Source organism: Haliotis asinina, chromosome 9, assembly GCF_037392515.1.
Source record: "Haliotis asinina isolate JCU_RB_2024 chromosome 9, JCU_Hal_asi_v2, whole genome shotgun sequence".
NCBI lineage: Eukaryota > Metazoa > Mollusca > Gastropoda > Lepetellida > Haliotidae > Haliotis > Haliotis asinina.
Window position 1 is genome coordinate 61890652 of NC_090288.1, and position 19113 is coordinate 61909764.

General features: G+C 38.8%; 1 protein-coding gene across 3 annotated transcripts; it reads left to right on the plus strand.

Annotated features, from left to right (window-relative positions):
* Window positions 1–624: 624 nt before the first annotated feature.
* LOC137296101 (EEF1A lysine methyltransferase 2-like) lies at window positions 625–17288 on the plus strand. Of its 3 annotated transcripts, XM_067827780.1 has the most exons (6): window positions 625–746; window positions 12223–12288; window positions 13699–13816; window positions 14103–14210; window positions 15456–15690; window positions 17000–17288. In XM_067827780.1, the coding sequence occupies exons 1-6, from the start codon at window positions 661–663 to the stop codon at window positions 17095–17097; spliced, it is 711 nt and encodes a 236-aa protein (XP_067683881.1). In that variant the 5' UTR covers window positions 625–660; the 3' UTR covers window positions 17098–17288. The 3 variants fall into 3 exon arrangements, with proteins under 3 accessions (XP_067683881.1, XP_067683882.1, XP_067683883.1); XM_067827781.1 differs by lacking the exon at window positions 12223–12288 and having other exon boundaries at window positions 652–746; window positions 17000–17180; XM_067827782.1 differs by lacking the exon at window positions 625–746 and having other exon boundaries at window positions 12235–12299; window positions 17000–17180.
* The last annotated feature ends 1825 nt before the right edge of the window (window positions 17289–19113 follow it).

Genomic DNA, 19113 nt, shown 5'->3' on the forward strand with positions numbered 1-19113 from the left:
CTCGTGGAAAAAAATACTTTTCAGCGTTATATTGTGAAAAGGAGGAACCCTGTTCACCCGAAATCACGTAATTAATGCACTTAACTGAATCGACTATCGGCTTCATTTATATAGCTGTTGCTGCTTGTTTAAAATATTTAGATTGTATTAATCTTTGTTTTCCGTTTTTTTTCTTGCCGTTTTCCGCGCGACAGGTCACAACAAACATGCCATAGGGGTTGCACAGTACGTGCCAATATGGCCAAGCGCTCTCTTCCTACTGCCGTAACAGTAGAATTGAACAACCGCCAATCAGCACCATTCACGCACTGGTGAAGGTGTAGAATGATTATGTAATCCCTTTATTGTTTCAACAAGAGAGTGTATATAGACTCTCGGTTCTCACAAACAGTAAGGCACCAAGAAACACCATGATATATTATTTTTGCGCATTCACTGAAATTGAAAGGTCAAAGATCTTCATGTTTTGAAATTTGTACATTTGAAAAATAATACTAAGTGCCGGTCATATTTCAGACTCTCCTCCGGTTTGGAATAACGAAAAGTACGGTTAAAGGTAAATCCATGAATTGTTTAATTATTGTTGAGTATCAAAATGAGTTGTTTACCGGCTAGTACACTGTTGTCTGCTACTTCCGTTTCTCTGAAATAATCTCCAACATGGAACCAAACACCGAGGCGAAGGGCAGTGATGTCACAGGCGATGACAGAGACTTTCAGTCTTCAGAACTTGGAACAAAACAATTGTAATAACTTTATCGCTCTCTGTGAATTTAAGTGACACACAACTCCCCACTGCCTCTAGTTAAAAATAGATCAACCATGTGGTCAATCACATGGTGCGCTATGTGTGGAGGTGAAGTCACCTACTCATTGTCACACGATGTACTTTGATGTACTATTGATAGGCAGCTTTTTGACGTAGTAGGGCACATCACATGATGCATCCTACAAGCAACGTTTGCAATGAACGCTCATAATCTGAGAACTGTACCTGACAGGTATAACACAAATAACTTTCCGATTCCCATAGAGAAAGAATGGAATGACCATAGTCTTTTTTGCTTTCAAGTTAAATCTGGACCTACCCTCCAAAGTGTTCTAAGTTTTATGTCTTGTGCATTCAGACAAATTCTCCTTGAGGATTTAGTTTTTCACATGCAGTGCACTGTATTCTCAAGTACAACTTAATTAACAATTGCCCTTTGGAAGCTGTTTAATTGAAGAGAACATGGTAGGTGTGACAAGGTCAGATAAACCAGGAATGTTATCAACAATGAGAAATATATTTCACCAGTATAAGTGTACAGTGTTAAGATTATCAGTGAATACTTCAACCGTTGCACATTTAATGTCTCTAAGTAGACTGCATCTGTAGATTGAAAATGTCTTTTATAAATATGTGAAAGTTATTTACTCTGTTAACACAAAGAAATTAAGTTTTCTGCCTCAACCACTTACAGGAATATCTTTGATGATTACACAGACAGTTACTGACTAACTGTTATTGATCATGTCGTGAAATTTTATAAAGTAAGATAAAATGTTGTAAATCACCAATACCCAAACTCAAATATTATACATGTAAATGATGTTATGTTAAAGGGGCACTGATGTGGAGCAAATTATCTTTCTCGCCAACGGTCTAATTACGAAACCAAACTGCAAATTAGTCAGTGCCCACTCCCTCGACTGTGACGGACAAAGGGACTGGGCTACGGTCCACCTTAGCAGAATTTCTTCACCTAAACGGTCAGGAGGCCGGATACCCATCATATGCCATTATTTAAAATTATCCATGGTAATCCTTGTCTGGTTGTAACAAAATATCTCAGCAGTGTAGTTTTTTTCCGGATGCTTGGATGGTATAGTGACTGATCTAATTTGATCCTATTTCTATGTTTTTTACCTCGATATTAAATCATTTTATCGGAAAATATGATGTCTACAGGCACGTGGCAAGCCATTAGTTTCAGTCCGAAAGATTGCAAAGCTTTATATTCAGATAGTTTTGAGTGTAGGCCCAGCTCTGATAGCAAATATCATGCGTAAATTTTGGTAGCTATGGTAACTACCCTGGTTTATTATCTATGATAATAAGAACACACGGTTGATTTATTTGAATTCGTAAACTAAAAACAATGACTTTGCCATTGGTAGAGAAATCTGAAAATTTTCTTACGTCAAAAAAAAATGATTACACCTATTTACCCAAGTTCACAGCAAATGCCTGTATATATTTCTTATGTAATGAAGTTCCGTTGGTATCCTCAAAACAGTTTCGGCCCATAAGTGTTTTCAGGCTGCATGCGACACAGAGATTACATTTTCCTTGCTGTAACTTGCATTTGATGGTGTAAACCTACACATGTTATTTGTCATTATTCTCTTGGTGGTCAGTTAATGAATTTATAACAGGTATAATTAGTGATAACACCACTCAGGTTACTCAACAAAGGTTCCCATTTGGCATTTCTCCTGTCTGGAGTAAATATTCAACATTATTAATTAAGGTCTGTAGTGGCAAATGTTTTGTATGTTATGTAATATGTGCATGTAAGTGATGCAAGAGGGTTTATCAGCTGAGGTACAAAAACAAACATCGATCAAAGGATTAACTGATAACACACTGATTGATTAATTACTTTTTCTTCTACAGCGGATTTGTCAAAAGGCAGTGTGTGTAGATGTACTAATCTATATTGACTACACCCTGTCGTAAAGTGCGCGTGTAAAAACAACATCCTCCCTTCAAAGAATTTACCACCATTGCGTTGATTGATTGCTCATTATTGGTAAACTGAATTACTTAGAATGGCGGACAGCATACAATTAGTTGCCAGGTGTGCTATCTTGGGTGACCGTTGAGAGATTTATCAGGTTTTCACCAGTGTGAAAGACGTGAAACAATGTGTTACTTTTTCACAAATTAGACTGTTGTAAGAAACACGACACAGAGCAGGATTATTTACCAGCTTGGGATATCATTCTTTTATGTGGATATTGATGGATGCATTCCTGAACAAGGTAGTAGCCTGACATTATTGCTATAAAGTTAGTCTGTTTTACATTCATTATTTGCATTTTGTTTTAATTTATTTGTTGTAGCATTCAGCAGAATCTATATGACAGAAAACACGCACTAGATCGCTTATGTGTGTGCAATAGGATCCACATTGGCAGTCTTTACAATGTTTAAATGTTACAGTCATGTTAGAAATTTACTATAAGTATAAGTAGACCGTGTGTTCTTTTATTAATTTTCAAAATCATACAAATATGACAATAAACTAATTAGGGTTATGAGACAAAATATAGAGACATACATTGGCTTCGTTATTTTTCCATCCTAATAGTTTTTTACCATTTCTACCACTGGCAGATAATAAACCTTCAAAGTGTTTCATTTGTTTTCCTAATACATTTGTAATGAAGTAAAAATGACTTCACCTTAGTTGATCTGTGTATAATTAAACTATCAATTGCGCATACGGACTGCGCAGCAGAGGTCACGAACCAGTCATGAATTCTGGGATATCATCTGGGTATCAAAAACAATAAGAAAAGTTTAAACCAGTCCATGGAAATTGCTCCACATCAGTGCCACTTAAAGCAGCAGGCATAAAATGTCTTCAGTGCAGCAAGGTTATTATCTAAGGTTGCATGGTGCGGGTATGTTTCATTTCCATAATACAGTGACTTTATTCCCGGATAACGGCAGTGTGAATGACAAGTCTTTCTGTATGATCAATGTCTTTATTGTATATTGGCAACATTTCGGTATAGATACTTGTACCATTTTCAAGCATTAACCAAACGTTGATGTTGTTAGTTAAAAAGGTTCATCATCATAAAGACTTGTCATTCCTATTGCTTGCAACTTCTAGAAAGCCTTTGATACAGTTCAGTGTCCATGTGGTCACTGAACACGATATCAAGAGGCTCTCACCAGTGTGATATTAACAGGATCACTCAAACATGATACCATTTGGGGAGTTTCAAGTATATCTTCAGTGCCACTCCATTATAATGTCAACATATCAAGAGGATCACACCAACATGATATTATTACATAATATCAACAGGATCATTCAAACATGTTATCTACAGGTTTTCTAACACAGTATCATGGGGCACCTATTTGTCTGAAATCTGAATCGACCATTCACTCACAAAATCACCCACTTATACATACAACCACTCCTAAAACCACTTCAACCTTTCTCACATTCAACCACCCACACACCCACACACTCACACACTCACCCATCCAACCACTCACCCATTCAACTACTCACCCACCCACCCACACACTCACCCGCAAACATACTCACACATTCTGCCACTCACTCATTCAACCACTCACCAAATCACACACTCACTCACTCATTCAACATTTCTTTTAACCACTCGCCCAAATGTGAACAGCATGTAGATTGATTGATATCCCCGACATGCCTGTTAATGTATTCTGGCAGTATTTGTAGAACGTGTCATTGGGAAGGAGGAACAAGGAAAGATTATACTATGTCCTGTTTACATTGACATTTCTGTCAAGTTGTATCCTGTGTGTGATGTAGTTTCCATTCCAATTGTTGGCGGCTATGCCTGAAAGTTACTAACCCACAAAATAATCCACTAGCCTGAGATTTGAATGTAGGAACTAAGCAAAAGACATGACAGACGTAAGCTGTTAATATGATGTACTTTTTTTTTTCCCCAGTCTAAGTAAACGTAGTCTCAGTACTTTTCGTTACACTCCACTACTGAGTCTAACAAAACCTTGTGGGAGGTTGTGTCAGGTAACCTTTGAGATCGACTGATCTGAGCACAGCTTTCTAAATCGCGAAAGCAGACATTGGCACATACCTTTGGAACTTTTTGACTCAAAAAGCGTACAATCTCTTGCGGGTGATGCACACGGCACACATTACAACTATGAGGACGACGAGTAAACAGTAGCTGAAAATAGTGTTTTTGTCAATATTCAAAGATGTCATCTCGCGGAATTATTAGCTAATGGTAACAATGTCAACAGAAACCCCAAAGCGTATATACTGCAGGTCAAATAACTGTGTTATGTGCAGATTTTTGTTTGTGGAGAGATCTGTGTCAGTGACCTGAATACTTTTTTTTTTTTTTTACCCACAAGTCTTGAAGTATGTGGCACCCGTGGCGAGCCACCTCCTCGTGGTGGGTGCTGGGTAGCGCCAAGAGCTCGCCGACATCCCCGTAGTGGACCCGGGGGGATATTTGGTCCACCAACCCGTTTGCCGTGGGTTGCAGCCCTGTGTCGGCGGAGGAGGGGATCCTGGTGGTTGAGAGTAATAGGAGCTTGCAACCGTGTTCCTGTTGCTCAATACACCACTTCGACCAATCGGCTGGTCATGCCAAGCCCTGTGCATGGAGCATTATTATATTTATCAATGCACATATATCATTTGGAATCGTTGTAAATTTGGACTTGGCTTTATAATCTAAAACATGTTGAATTTGAAGTATGTTGTTCTGTAATTTGCCTAGAGTCCTATGCCAGAAGGCGGTGGCTCATGGGCCAATCTGGTAGAATTATTAATCTCTTAATTCTTCTGCTGGAGTATATCATCCGGGTATCCTTGGTGCTGCAAGCTGGAGGCCCGCTTGCTTTAGCATTGTCCTTGTGATACTCCGTGGTGGGTGGGGAGCTCGGATGATGAATCATATGACACCAATCATGGCTTATGAAATACCCCCCAAAAAAACCAAACGTCCACTTGAAATTGATCCCGTTGATACTTCTCATAGACCGTCTCTATCGATTGAGTATTGGCCACGTTTCCTCGTTATTGAGACTCCGGACAAGACACCATTGAAGTTGAACCCTTTCGCAGTATCTAAGGGCATTCAAGGTATTGCTGGGGATGTCAAGAACATTAGACGCTTGCGTTCGGGTGCATTGCTAATAGAGTGTGGCAAGAAACAGCAGACAACCAATCTGATGAACATTGAATCTTTTGTGGGCATTCCGGTCACGGTCTCTGCTCACAAGACCTTGAACACAAGTAAAGGTATCGTCAGAGATCGTGATCGGTTGTTTGCTGACATGTCCGAGCTTGATATAGCATGCGAAATGAAGGATCAAGGTGTGCTGTATGTGAAGCGCTTTTCCACCCGAAAAAACAATGAAACAATCCAAACAAATACCTATCTGTTTTTTTTTTCATTGCCAAATGCTCCCAAATCAGTAAAGGCGGGTTACTGCAATATCCAAGTTGAAACCTACATCCCCAACCCGCTCAGGTGTTTTAAATGTCAGAAATATGGACACGGTGTATCTACCTGCACATTGTCTGTTGTGTGTGCTCACTGTGGTGAGAAGACACACACAACAGAAGATTGTGACAGTGACTTTAAAAAATGCACTAACTGCTCTGGCGACCATTCATCTTCGTCAAAACAGTGTCCAATATGGAAAGAGCAAATGGCGATTAACAAAATAAAGTTCACCCAAAATATCTCTTTTTCTGAGGCAAAGAAACTGGTGAAGAGATCTGACCTTCTAGAAAGTTATGCTACAGTAGCAAAATCATCATCTGAATTCAGCTCTAAAATAACAAAATCATCCACAGGATGCCAAACTACCTTGACTTGGGTCAGTTCCGACTCCCCACAGGTTTTATACCCTGCTATATCATCCCAGACTGAGGAATCACTTCCTACTACATCAAAGTCCTCTGATCATAAGTCATCTTCACAGTCACGCTCTGAGTCTCATTCAACAGCTGATAGACAACAAATTGTTAAAACTAAACCCAAACCTAAGTCAGATGCTTCAAAACAACAAAGTGGCAGAGCTCCTAAGGGGTCACAAAATAAAATTCAATTGTTTAATAAATATGGGTCTCTTGAAGATATGGACGTTTCTGAAAACGTCCATTCTAGGGCACATAGCTTGTCGCCCTCCAAAAGAGTGCGGGTAGATCCCAAAAAAATCCCCCCAAAAGATAGTTTATTCCAATAATATTGTACAATGGAACTGCAGAGGTTTGAGGACTAATTTACATGAATTACAGCTATTAGTCCAAGATTTCACACCTTCAGCGTTATGTCTCCAAGAGACATATTTAAAACAAACAGATGCATTTGACCTTCGCCATTTTAATGCATATCATTGTTTTTCACCTCTGGGTGATAGGGCCACTGGCGGATCATCCATTCTAGTCAAACAAAATGTTATTCAAAGCCCTGTTTCACTTAATACTAATATGCAGGCTGTTGCAGTGAGAATTATTTTACATGTAGCGTTTACGCTATGCTCTCTTTATATTTCACCATCTTCGGCTTTTGCCAAAACCGATCTTCAAGCTCTATATGATCAGCTCCCAAAGCCCTGTATTATAATGGGAGATTTAAATGGCCACAACCCACTCTGGGGTAGTGTAAATACAAACACTAGAGGTAAATTGTTGGAGGACTTTTGTTCTGACAATGATTTATGTATTTATAATGATGGTTCCAACACATATTTACACCCTGGTACAGGGACTTATTCTGCTCTCGACTTGTCACTTACAAATTCAGAACTATTAAATGAATTTGAATGGTCAGTCCACGATGACCTCTGTGGAAGTGACCATTTTCCTACTATATTAAAAGCTGTAACTCCATCTGATGTTCCTCCATCATCAAGGCGGAATTTTACAAAGGCTAACTGGACTTTATATGAAACACTGTGTGCTGAAAAACTTAAACCCGAACTTTTTATTGACGTTCCTGATGCTATTAAATGTTTTACTGATGAACTGAATTCCATAGCTGATGAGTGTATACCAAATTCCTCTGTAGTTCCACACATAAGAAAACCATGGTTCAACGATGAGTGCAAACAAGCTAGGAAGGCAAGGAAAAAGGCAGAACATTATTTCCGTCGCCATCCTATGGTACATAATTTGAATAAATTTAAAATTTTAAATGCTAAAGCGCGGCGTACTTTTAAACAAAACAAACGCCAATCTTGGCAAAATTATGTGTCCAAAATAAATTCTCGGACACCCATGTCCAAGGTATGGAACATGGTCCAGAAAATCAAAGGTAAAGGTACTAAATCTACTGTCCATCATCTCAAACATGGAGATCAATTGCTTACTGATAAATCAGATATTGCTAATAAACTAGGTGAAACCCTTGCTAAACACTCTTCCTCTTCAAATTATGTACCAAAATTCCAGCAATATCAAAAACAACAAGAAAAGAAAACTATTAATTTCAATTCTGATAATGGGGAAGATTATAATGAAACGTTTTCTATTCATGAACTCCATACTGCTCTTGATCAAGCTCTGCTACTGGAGCTGATAACATACATTATCAACTCCTGAAGCACTTACCAGAATCCTGCCTAGAAACTCTTCTCAATATTTTTGATGATATTTGGACATCGGGTAACTTTCCTCTCCTCATGGCGTGACGCCATAGTAGTACCCATACCTAAACCTGGACGTGATCATACGGATCCATCCAATTATCGTCCGATTTCATTAACTAGCTGTGTTTGCAAGACCATGGAACGCATGATAAACAATCGACTAGTTTGGTACTTGGAAACAAATAACCTTATAACTGATATACAGTGTGGTTTCCGTAAAAACAGAAGTACTGTCGATCACTTAGTGCGTTTAGAATCATTTGTTAAAAATGCACTAATTAATAAACAACATACTGTGTCTATCTTTTTTGATCTAGAAAAAGCATATGACACAACCTGGAAATATGGTATTTTAAGAGACCTACATGACTACGGCTTACGAGGTCGTTTACCTCAATTTATAGCAAATTTTTTAAAGGACAGACAGTTTCAAGTTCGAGTGGGTTCTACCCTGTCTGATCATTACAATCAGGATCAGGGTGTTCCACAAGGCAGTATTTTGTCTGTCACACTTTTCAGCATAAAGATAAACAGTTTATCAAAAGTTTTAAACGATTCAATTGATGGATCATTATTTGTGGATGATTTTAATATTTCTTGTCGTGGGAAAAATATGCATACTATTGAACGACAACTGCAGTTGTGTTTAAACAAAATAAATAAATGGTGTCTTGAAAACGGCTTTAAATTTTCTAAATCCAAAACTAACTGTATACATTTTTGCAGAAAATATAAACCACATAAGGACCCTGAACTATCTCTAGATGGCACTCCCATCAAAGTTGTAAAGGAGGCCAAGTTCTTGGGCCTAATCTTTGACTCCCATTTAACATTTCTGCCTCATATCAAGTCCCTTAAAACTAAATGCTTGAAGGCTCTTGACTTGTTGAAAGTTGTTTCCAACACAAAGTGGGGAGGAGATCAAGCAACCCTCTTACACCTGTATCGATCACTCATACGTTCGAAACTCGATTATGGTTCCATCGTATATGGTGGAGCCTGCAACAGCAACCTTAAACTTCTTGATTCTGTCCACCATCAAGGCTTAAGACTTTGCCTTGGGTCTTTCAGAACTTCACCTATTGATAGTCTCTACGTTGAGGCCGATGAACCATCTCTTACTCAACGTCGTATAAAATTGTCTTTACAATACACTACTAAATTATATTCTGATGAATCTAACCCTGCCTATAACTGTGTGTTCAATCCCCTTTATGAAGATTTGTATAACAAAAAGTCTTCTCTTGTTCCACCTCTTGGGCACAGAATTAAACCATTTATTTCTTCTGCCGGTATTGAGCTGGAAAGTATATCGCCTTCCCGTCTTCTTTCTTCTCCTCCTTGGCAGTTGGTTAGGCCACAAGTTGACCTAACATTAACATTTTTTAAAAAATCAGAAACAAATGACTTACAATATAAACAAGAATATCATCAATTAAAGCATAAATATAGCAATTACAAACCTTTATTTACAGATGGGTCCAAGGACGGTGGCGCAGTGGCTTGTGCCACTGTCATTGGATCCAGAACAATATCTTCTAGATTACCAGATAATAGTTCTATTTTTACAGCTGAAGCTAACGCCATATTAACAGCTCTCAAATATATTCAAAGACACCCGAAACGTAAACAATATATAATCTATTCCGATTCTCTTTCTTGCCTTCAGGCTATTAAAAATATTTCTTGCAAACATCCACTTTTTTAATAGAAATTATTGAATTGTATAATGATCTTGCTACTGGCCAATACGACATCGTCTTTTGTTGGTTACCCAGCCATGTAGGCATTTCTGGTAACACACTGGCTGACCTTGCTGCTAAAGCAGCACTCAACAAATCTGTGACACCACTTCTTATTCCTTATAGTGATTACAAAGCCACCATTAGATCTTATATCCGTGATCTGATGCAAAAGAAGTGGGACACCCAAGTGGGTATCAATAAATTACATGAGACAAAACCTTACATTGGTTATACCCACTTGGGTTGTCAGTCCAGATTTGAAGAGGTTATTTTGCGACGATGTCGTGTTGGCCACACTAGATACACTCATGCGTACCTGTTAAAAGGTGAAGATCCTCCATTTTGTATCCCTTGTGATGAGAGAGTCACGGTCAAGCATATTCTGCTTGACTGTGTTGAATTCTCCATCACAAGGGATAAGTATTTTACAGTTAAAACAATTAAGGATCTTTTTACCAGCGTTAATTCTCATTTAATTATAGGTTTTTTAAAAGAAATTGATTTTTTGGTTGAATTTTGAATAATATGTTTCTGTAAATAGATGTATTTTAATGACTGGTAGTTTGAATTAGTAACTTGAATTGTTGGTGGCTGTACCCTCAAAGGGGGTTGAAGTATTGTAAAATTATTGTCCTCCTGAGAGGGTACGTAAGTCCACAAACATGCAAAGTAAATTCTAAATTTCCACGTTTTTAATGGTAGTATAAGTGTATTTTTATTGTATGGCTAGATTTCCGAAATTGCTGATGGCTGAGGGGATGATGTAAATCCAGCTAGGGTCCATGCAGGTAGCAAAAGTACTATAAGTCCCCATGGTCCCTAGAATGGTGATCTACCTTCAGTTGTTGGCAATCTATAGCCCGGTTTTATATTGTATTGTCCTCTATAGATAAATTGTTTTAGGCATAGCTACTAGTTTTACATTCATTTCTGTGATGTTCTAGTTTTTTACTGTCCTTCGTCGACTGATTGTTATAATACTCATATATTCCATTTTAATGTTCCGTTCCCGTCACGATATGGCTGAAATATTGCCGATGTGACATTAAATTTTAACTCACTCACTCACTCACTTGAAGTATGTACTGTATGTGATTGAAACTTGGTACTTGTCACCTTAGTCTGGGATCCAGGAATGAATAGGGTATGGAGGACCGGTTTCAAAGGTCAATGTCGCAGGGCAAGTGATGAATTAATTATGTAAGAATAAATCAACATGTTATTTGTTGTTCATGTTGACTGGACAATTTATCGAAAAGTGATGTATAACAAAGATAGGTAACTCTTTATTATCATTGCAAAAATGTAACAGCTATGTTTTAAACAGATATGAAATGTAATCCAAGTTCATTTGCAGCTTGAAAACATGAGTGGAAGTTACCATTATTTGATTGCCTGAAATGAAAACGGACTTGTCCTGGGCTTTGGACAATGTGGTTTTTTAACCCCTGACCTGATTGGCTGATACTGAATGTCAAGGTCATTAAGTCATAGATGGCTGGAGACTTGTAATGTTATATCTAAATGTGACATGTATTTTTCCAAACTAAGAAGTGAAGTTCTGAAACAGAATGCATTATTGTTCAAAGATTTCAGTCAGATGTCTGATGGAGGGTCAAGTGAGCCAAGTTTTGACAGTTTGTCAGTCCTAACCTCAGAAACCAGTGGTGATATTCAGCCTCTTTTCTTCAAAATAATCATGTTTGGTTCGTAGTTGTAGAAGACGCCTTTAGTTTGTTTATTATCTGTCTGCTGTCAGCCATGTCTTGTAGCAAAGTTATATGGATGAAACACTGCAGTAGTAGAACTGGGCACCATGCATTGTGATGTCTAATTCGCCTAAGCTTCTGGTCCATGCTACTACATTATCAGCTTTGCATAGCTATGTCAAATTATCTCAGAATTCACATACATTCCACACGAACAGCCAGGCCATAAGGTAACACTGTGGTCAGACATGTTTTAATTGTTGAAAGAGGGCAAAAGAGGCAGGTTTAAGCACTGGTAGATCTGTGATGTTAATACCTTCACATTCCAATACACAGACGTGTAAGTCTGTTCCTTGTCTTACAGCTGGGAAGATGTCTACGTTCGAGACTTGGACAACTTTAAAGAATCTGAAGATGTTGGTGATATATGGTGAGGACAAGGTGTGATGTATAAATGATGAGGATGAAAGTGCTTTGTTACTTGCACGAGTGCAGGCCAATATTACAAAGTGCAACCTAGTTATTAGATTAATTGCATCAGGTACGAGTCAGCTGTTCAGTGGATTCACTTCTGAATAAAATAGCCAACTAATTCAGTGGCATATTTCTTTTATTATGTATTGAAGTAATGGCAGTGCAGCTGGAATTGGGCTGGTTTACTTTGGTTTTTATCTTAGGTTGCACCTTTTTATGAAGTAGATTAGTATGTCTTAAATGGAGCCCTGGTTTGAGCTTTGTCTGTACGAGATAATGGGGACAAATTTTCTCCATTGAGAAATCAAATTTGGTAGGTTTTCAGGACATGAATGCCTTGATGGAGTTTTGTCCATTGTTATGGGTTTCTTGCACATCAACACAATGGGGACAGATTTTCTCAAAAATAAGTTCTAGATAAGGAAACCAATGAGGTATGTGTTTTCAGGACACGAATACCTTGATTTAGTTTGAAGAACAGTTACCATGTTACAAGTCCTTTCAGAGTTATGGCCTGTGTCATGCATTTCTTGACTTTGTGCACAGTATTCCCAATGGGAACAGATTTTGACAGGAACCGTTTCTCATTTAATAGCTTATGTGTTGCTGTTTGTAGGAAGAACGAATAGTTCTAAAACTAGACCATTGTGACGGGTTATATTAATGACCATATCTTCATGTTCTTTGACCACATGCCACTGCTGGTATGTTATTGCATGTCCCCACGTCACTGCTGGTATGTTATTGCATGTCCACATGTCACTGCTGGTATGTTATTGCATGTCCACACGTCACTGCTGGTATGTTATTGCATGTCCACACGTCACTGCTGGTATAATATTGCATGTCCACACGTCACTGCTGGTATAATATTGCATGTCCACACGTCACTGCTGGTATGTTATTGCATGTCCACACGTCACTGCTGGTATGCTATTGCATGTTCACACGTCACTGCTGGTATGTTATTGCATGTCCACACATCACTGCTGGTATGTTATTGCATGCCCACATGTCACTGCTGATATGATATTGCATGCCCGTATGTCACTCCTGGTATGTTATTGCATGCCCATATGTCACTCCTGGTATGTTATTGCATGTCCACATGTCACTGCTGGTATGTTATTGCATGTCCACATGTCACTGCTGGTATGTTATTGCATGTCCACATGTCACTGCCGGTGTGATGAACAGCTTGATGCAGATCATTTGATTGTCAGACTCAGTTATACAAGTCTCTGTCATATGGCTGGAATATTACTGAGTGTGTCATAAAATAGAAAAAAAACAATGAACGTATGTGTTATTCATTGTTAACATCTTGTTGCTGTTGCGTTATTTGGTGTACATATGTTGCTGGCAGGTTCGGTGAGCAGAGTCAGATGCGGGTAGTCCGATGGCTGGAGGACTATGAACATGTAGACCTTCAGGATGCCATCTTGGATTTGGGATGTGGCAATGGCATGATGTTGGTTGAGCTGGTAGGTGAAGGTCAGTGTGGGCTTCCATGCGTTCACTGATGTCGATCCATAACAGGAGATGCCTAGAAACAGTATCACTCACAATTCATATGATTGAAGAAACTGATTGTTCACAGCATGATGAATAAAAACTAACTTCATACAGACTCAGCAAGACCCTGATGGAAATGATAGTCCATGACTCAGAAATATGTTATGTGCAAGGGCTGTATACATACATTATCTTGTGCTTGATTTAGTGGATGTGTTTGTTAGTGTCCATGCAAGGTGTTGAATTGGGTTTCAGCACGGAGAGGGATACAAGGACCTGACTGGAGTTGACTATTCTGAGGCTGCAGTACAACTTGCTCGCAACATTGCAAACAAGGAAGGAATGACTGACATCAAGTATGAGGTGTGTTTACCAACATTCTGTTGTATTGAGGCACAGACACCTCCTGTTATTATTGTGGCATGTTTTCAAGCACACTTTATTCAGACACAATTAGAAGTAAGACCAAAATACTGTTTCAAATGCAATGTTGAAATGTGTCAATTTCTTCTACAATTACCCATAACCCCCATTGTCAGCATTTTACCCACAATCCCCATTGTCAGCAATTTACCCATAACCCCCCTTGTCAGCAATTTACCCATAACCCCCATTGTCAGCAATTTACCCATAATCCCCATTGTCAGCAATTTACCCATAATCCCCATTGTCAGCATCCTCGATATCTCCAGGGTATACGTTCTGATAAGTCTCCACTATACCCTGGACACATCTATGGCTCCTGCCCGATACATTCATTACCTCCCTTTGCTGGCTCCGCCTTCTCACAGTAGCCAACCAGCTAGGCCGCCGTTATAACCGAGCTTGCCAGTGTCAACAAAGGTAGCGGTTGCAACTGCGAAGGTTTGCTCGCAGATTTTAGGGAAATCATACAAACTAATTGACAGGTCCGAAACTTTAAAACAACACATGCAAGAACACCTTCTACCTCTTCCAGAGAACCTCTGCATGGTTTGTGTTGCCAAGTATAATTGGTTAGATAATTAAAAAAATGAAAGTGAGTTGTGATTGGTTCACTCAACTTCCCAGCGTAGACACCTGACTGGGTCAAAAGACAGTCAAGGGAGGTAGATGCCGTAGATGCATCCAGGGTATAGTGGACACTTATCGGAACGTATACCCTGGAGATATTGAGGATGCATCGTCAGCAGTTTACCTATAATCCCCATTGTCAATTTACCCATAACCCCCATTGTCAACAATTTACTCATAACCCCCATTGTCAACAATTTACCTGTAACCCCCATTGTCAACAATTTACCCATAACCCCATTGTCAGCATTTTACCCATAATCCCCATTGTCAGTTTACCCATAATCCCCATTGTCAACAATTTACTCATAACCCCATTGTCAGCATTTTACCCATAATCCCCATTGTCAGTTTACCCATAATCCCCATTGTCAACAATTTACTCATAACCCCCATTGTCAGGAATACTATTTGTAGAACTATTACTAATATAGTAACTGTCTTCACAAATTGATGTTATATTTATTCTCCTCTTAGTAATATTTGATTTTCCATAAAGTTTTCAGTTGTCTTTTTTCTTAAGAATTGCAGACCACATGTCAAAAATCATTCCAGGTGGCTGACCTGATCCATGATGTGAGACAGGGGGTGCTGACATGTCGGTGTGGTCAGTACAGGGTGTGTGTGGACAAGGGCACATATGATGCCATCAGCCTCATGCCAGATGATGCGCTCACAGCAAGGCAGACGTACCGCACCAACATCAAGCATCTCCTCAGAGCAGACGGTTTATTTGTGATCACATCATGTAACTGGACTCAAGAACAGTTGGAGGAATTTTTCTCTAAAGGTACATTTTGTTACGGACAGTTTGCATAGATGTTTGTATGTAGATCGTATACAGAGCAATTACTATTAGTACAGGTGGAACTGTATGCGCAGGATCTTGTTCCCAGTTATCTGGAGTGCTTCAGTCTGTGGAGTTACATCACTTTGTGTAGCAGAATCCATCAATGATCAGGGTTTGAATCATTGAATCTGATCCTTTTTGCCATCCTCATTATGATAAATGTCCACATGTGGCTTTCCTCCCTTATATGCTGTGACCATAGGCGCTTGACTCTGATATATATTTGGAAGTATGACCTAAATATATAAGATATAGAAAGGTGTGACACTAACAATGGTGGCCCAGCTCGGTTCGGCTTGTTTTCGGTCTGACAAATGCTTCTGTAGCTTTGATCATTGAAAAAACTGCACAATTTATACTCCGTTGACCTCTGTAAAGTACCTTGCGTATCACTTACCTGCTGATTTTATTTCCATTTAAAGCTTTTAATAGTTTTACCGTCCATTCTTGACACGAAGTCAGGACATATGCCCGGAAGTAAACAAATCTCAGGTTACAAACCAGCACAGAGTAGCAGAGCGAGTCTCTGATTGGATTGCGTTTTTCATTATTCCCACCTCTTTTAACGTGCATCTACAATATCCAGTCTGGGACTCGCTCCACTATTTGGTTCTACAGAGTGATCATAGAACTATGACTGTTGTAAGTCTATGTAGTATGGGAGTTTTGACTGTCCCTGGGTTATGATTGCAGGGCCCTGGTCTTCAGCAACCTGTACTGTCATAACAGGATCAAGTGACAAGGCTCTGTGACTTGGTTCAATCATAATTCTTACAAATAATTCTTACATGTGCAGACATGTTGTGGCATTTCAGCCAGTAGTGGTTGCACTGTTGACAGGTGACACCATAGGCCAGAGCTCAGTGTGTACAATTTGTTAAACCCGTTTTTGGAGACACTCCTTTGGATGTGCATCCTTTGGGCACACAGAAACCTCATGATTGTGGGTTTTCCCTGATTGTTTCAGGGTTCATTTGCACCATTGGTTTCACCAACATTAACATCAGAGACCCACATCACTTCAGGTTTCCCTACTCATAGTGCTGACATTGCATTTCAGTAACAGAATGTGCTGCTGAACACAACTCACTTACACATCAACTACTGAAAAGAAGTGAAGTACACACCCGATTCTACGTCTTATGATCTGCCTTTTCTTTGAGTAAAAGTATACATTCAAATATACAAAACACTTAAGGTCCATTGCTTTCAATGTTATACTTAGTCCCTTTTTTGTTTTGTGTTTCAGATTTCTCTCTGCTTTCTGTGATACCCACACCAACGTTTCACTTTGGAGGGAAAACGGGCAACTCTGTTACGTCACTCGTCTTCAAGCCAAAGTCATGATGTACTTTGTCAAATTTATTTGTCTTTTTCAGTTTGGAATTGTCATAGGTGCCAGTAGAAACGAGTAAATGGATTTCAGTACCTGTTGTATGAAAGGATTGATTCTGGCCCAAATGTGTGGATGGAATGTCATGCATTGAGTAGTTGAAGGGGAAGTGTACACGAAAAAAAAAAGTTTTTTCTCATGTGAACCCAAATGGATTTTTTTAATTACTTCATATTGGTGAGTTAAACTATTCTTAACATGATTGGGTATATACCTCACTGTAAGTGATGAAATATTATGCCATTATGAGACCTCTATTTGCCGAGCTAAACAGGCCACAGTTACTGCCCTTTGATTATGACGTAATTGGTGCCAGCTGATTTAAATTGGTCTCCTGTCTAGTCCCAAAGCCAAAACATGGAAATACTGACATGCATCACATGAAAACAGAGATGTAAAAATACTGAAGAAGCAATAGAACTAATAATGTAAGCAGCCAAATGATCTTGTGTATTATCATTCATAATCAGTCAATGAACATATCAAATATGTACAACAATATGCACAAACATATGACATTGTCGGGAGGCAACTTTCTAAGAAAAAAATTGTGTTCATAGACACAAGTATGCAGGATATTTGGAACAACTTTAGTTGTTTCAAGCAACGTATATGCGTAAATGTGACATGCAAGTAGTTCAACATATTCTGATGTCCGCTGTTTGTTTTTTTCCGTTGTTATCATTGTGATCAAGGGAGATAGTCAGAAATGAGAAGTGACATCAGTTGTGTGCGAGTTTGCATGTCATGGCGTCACACTTATGAAAGTGATATGTTGTGTTAGATTGTGTAATATGTAATAGGAAACACAGCTATTTTATTCAGCTGATTCTTGCTATGATGCTCCTCCCATGCCAGTTCTGTAACATATGAGCCAGTGTATGCAACATGTAGGTGGATCACATACAGTAGGAGAAAACAATACACAGTGTAAAATCTGAGATGGGCTTTGTTTACATTTCAAACAAGGGGAGGGGTTTCAGAGGGTGACATGTGATATATTTTGCTAGATTTCACTGAGATGCTTGGTTTGGAGACAAAGACAATTTGCCATTCTGTTTTGAACTGTATGAACTGTATGAGGAATTGATGGAGTCATGTAAGGAAGGTGTTTGAATTATAGTTGTGACTTGATATTATAAACACACTGGCTGAAAGTTCACTTCAATATTTGTGTAGTTCCCAAAACATTCTCAACTGTTTTCGGTTCACCTGTTTCAGAATGACCAAATTCTGGTGATCTCAATGAGATGGTTTTCTTAACTTTGAACAGACTCAATGAACATTGATTAAGTGTCTAGACTGGCTGGATTTACAGTGCACTTTATTTTCACTAAGTTCCAAACATAGAATACCTACAATGACAAGCTCAATGTGGTGCATATATGTTTGAGTTTAGGAGAAAGAAGTTACTGTTGGTTAGAAAGACGCTAGACTCTGGTCTAATGTTATGCAATTGGGTTATGTGGCAATACATTTTGTACAATGTAACAGAATGGAACCCACCACGTGACCCACTGATGGCCAGGTAACAAGTAGATTAAAACAGTAGTCTGCACATCAAGACACAAGAACACCACCCTTTCCTGCATCACATTAAATGGGTCTAATGACATTCATTTATCATTGAGGAACCAATGACATTTCCAAGGGATGCTAACCATGGCGTGTTCATTGTGGACATAAAACTCTAGGTTAATGTTGAAACTTCAAATTTATACGGCACAAAAAATAGATATAGTTACTTCCGATATCTGTATCGTTTTGAAAAACTACTGAAACAATTTAAGACAAAAAGGTTAATTTTCATGTGAAATTGCACTCTCTATCAAACACAGATTAGATTTGTCAAGACGGAATAACTTTTGAGCCTCAACTGCATGAAGCAGGCCTATTAAGGAATAGGAGTACAAATTAGTCCCTTGAAAACCAGTGTTTGTGATGATTGGAAATTCCTTGTATCAGCTGGT

Coding starts and splice junctions, on each gene's coding strand:
- LOC137296101 (XM_067827780.1), top strand. CDS start 661: ATGGAACCAAACACCGAGGCGAAGGGCAGTGATGTCACAGGCGATGAC. Junction 12,289..13,698: donor GAAGATGTTGGTGATATATG/GTGAGGACAAGG, acceptor TGTTGCTGGCAG/GTTCGGTGAGCAGAGTCAGA. Junction 13,817..14,102: donor GCATGATGTTGGTTGAGCTG/GTAGGTGAAGGT, acceptor ATTGGGTTTCAG/CACGGAGAGGGATACAAGGA.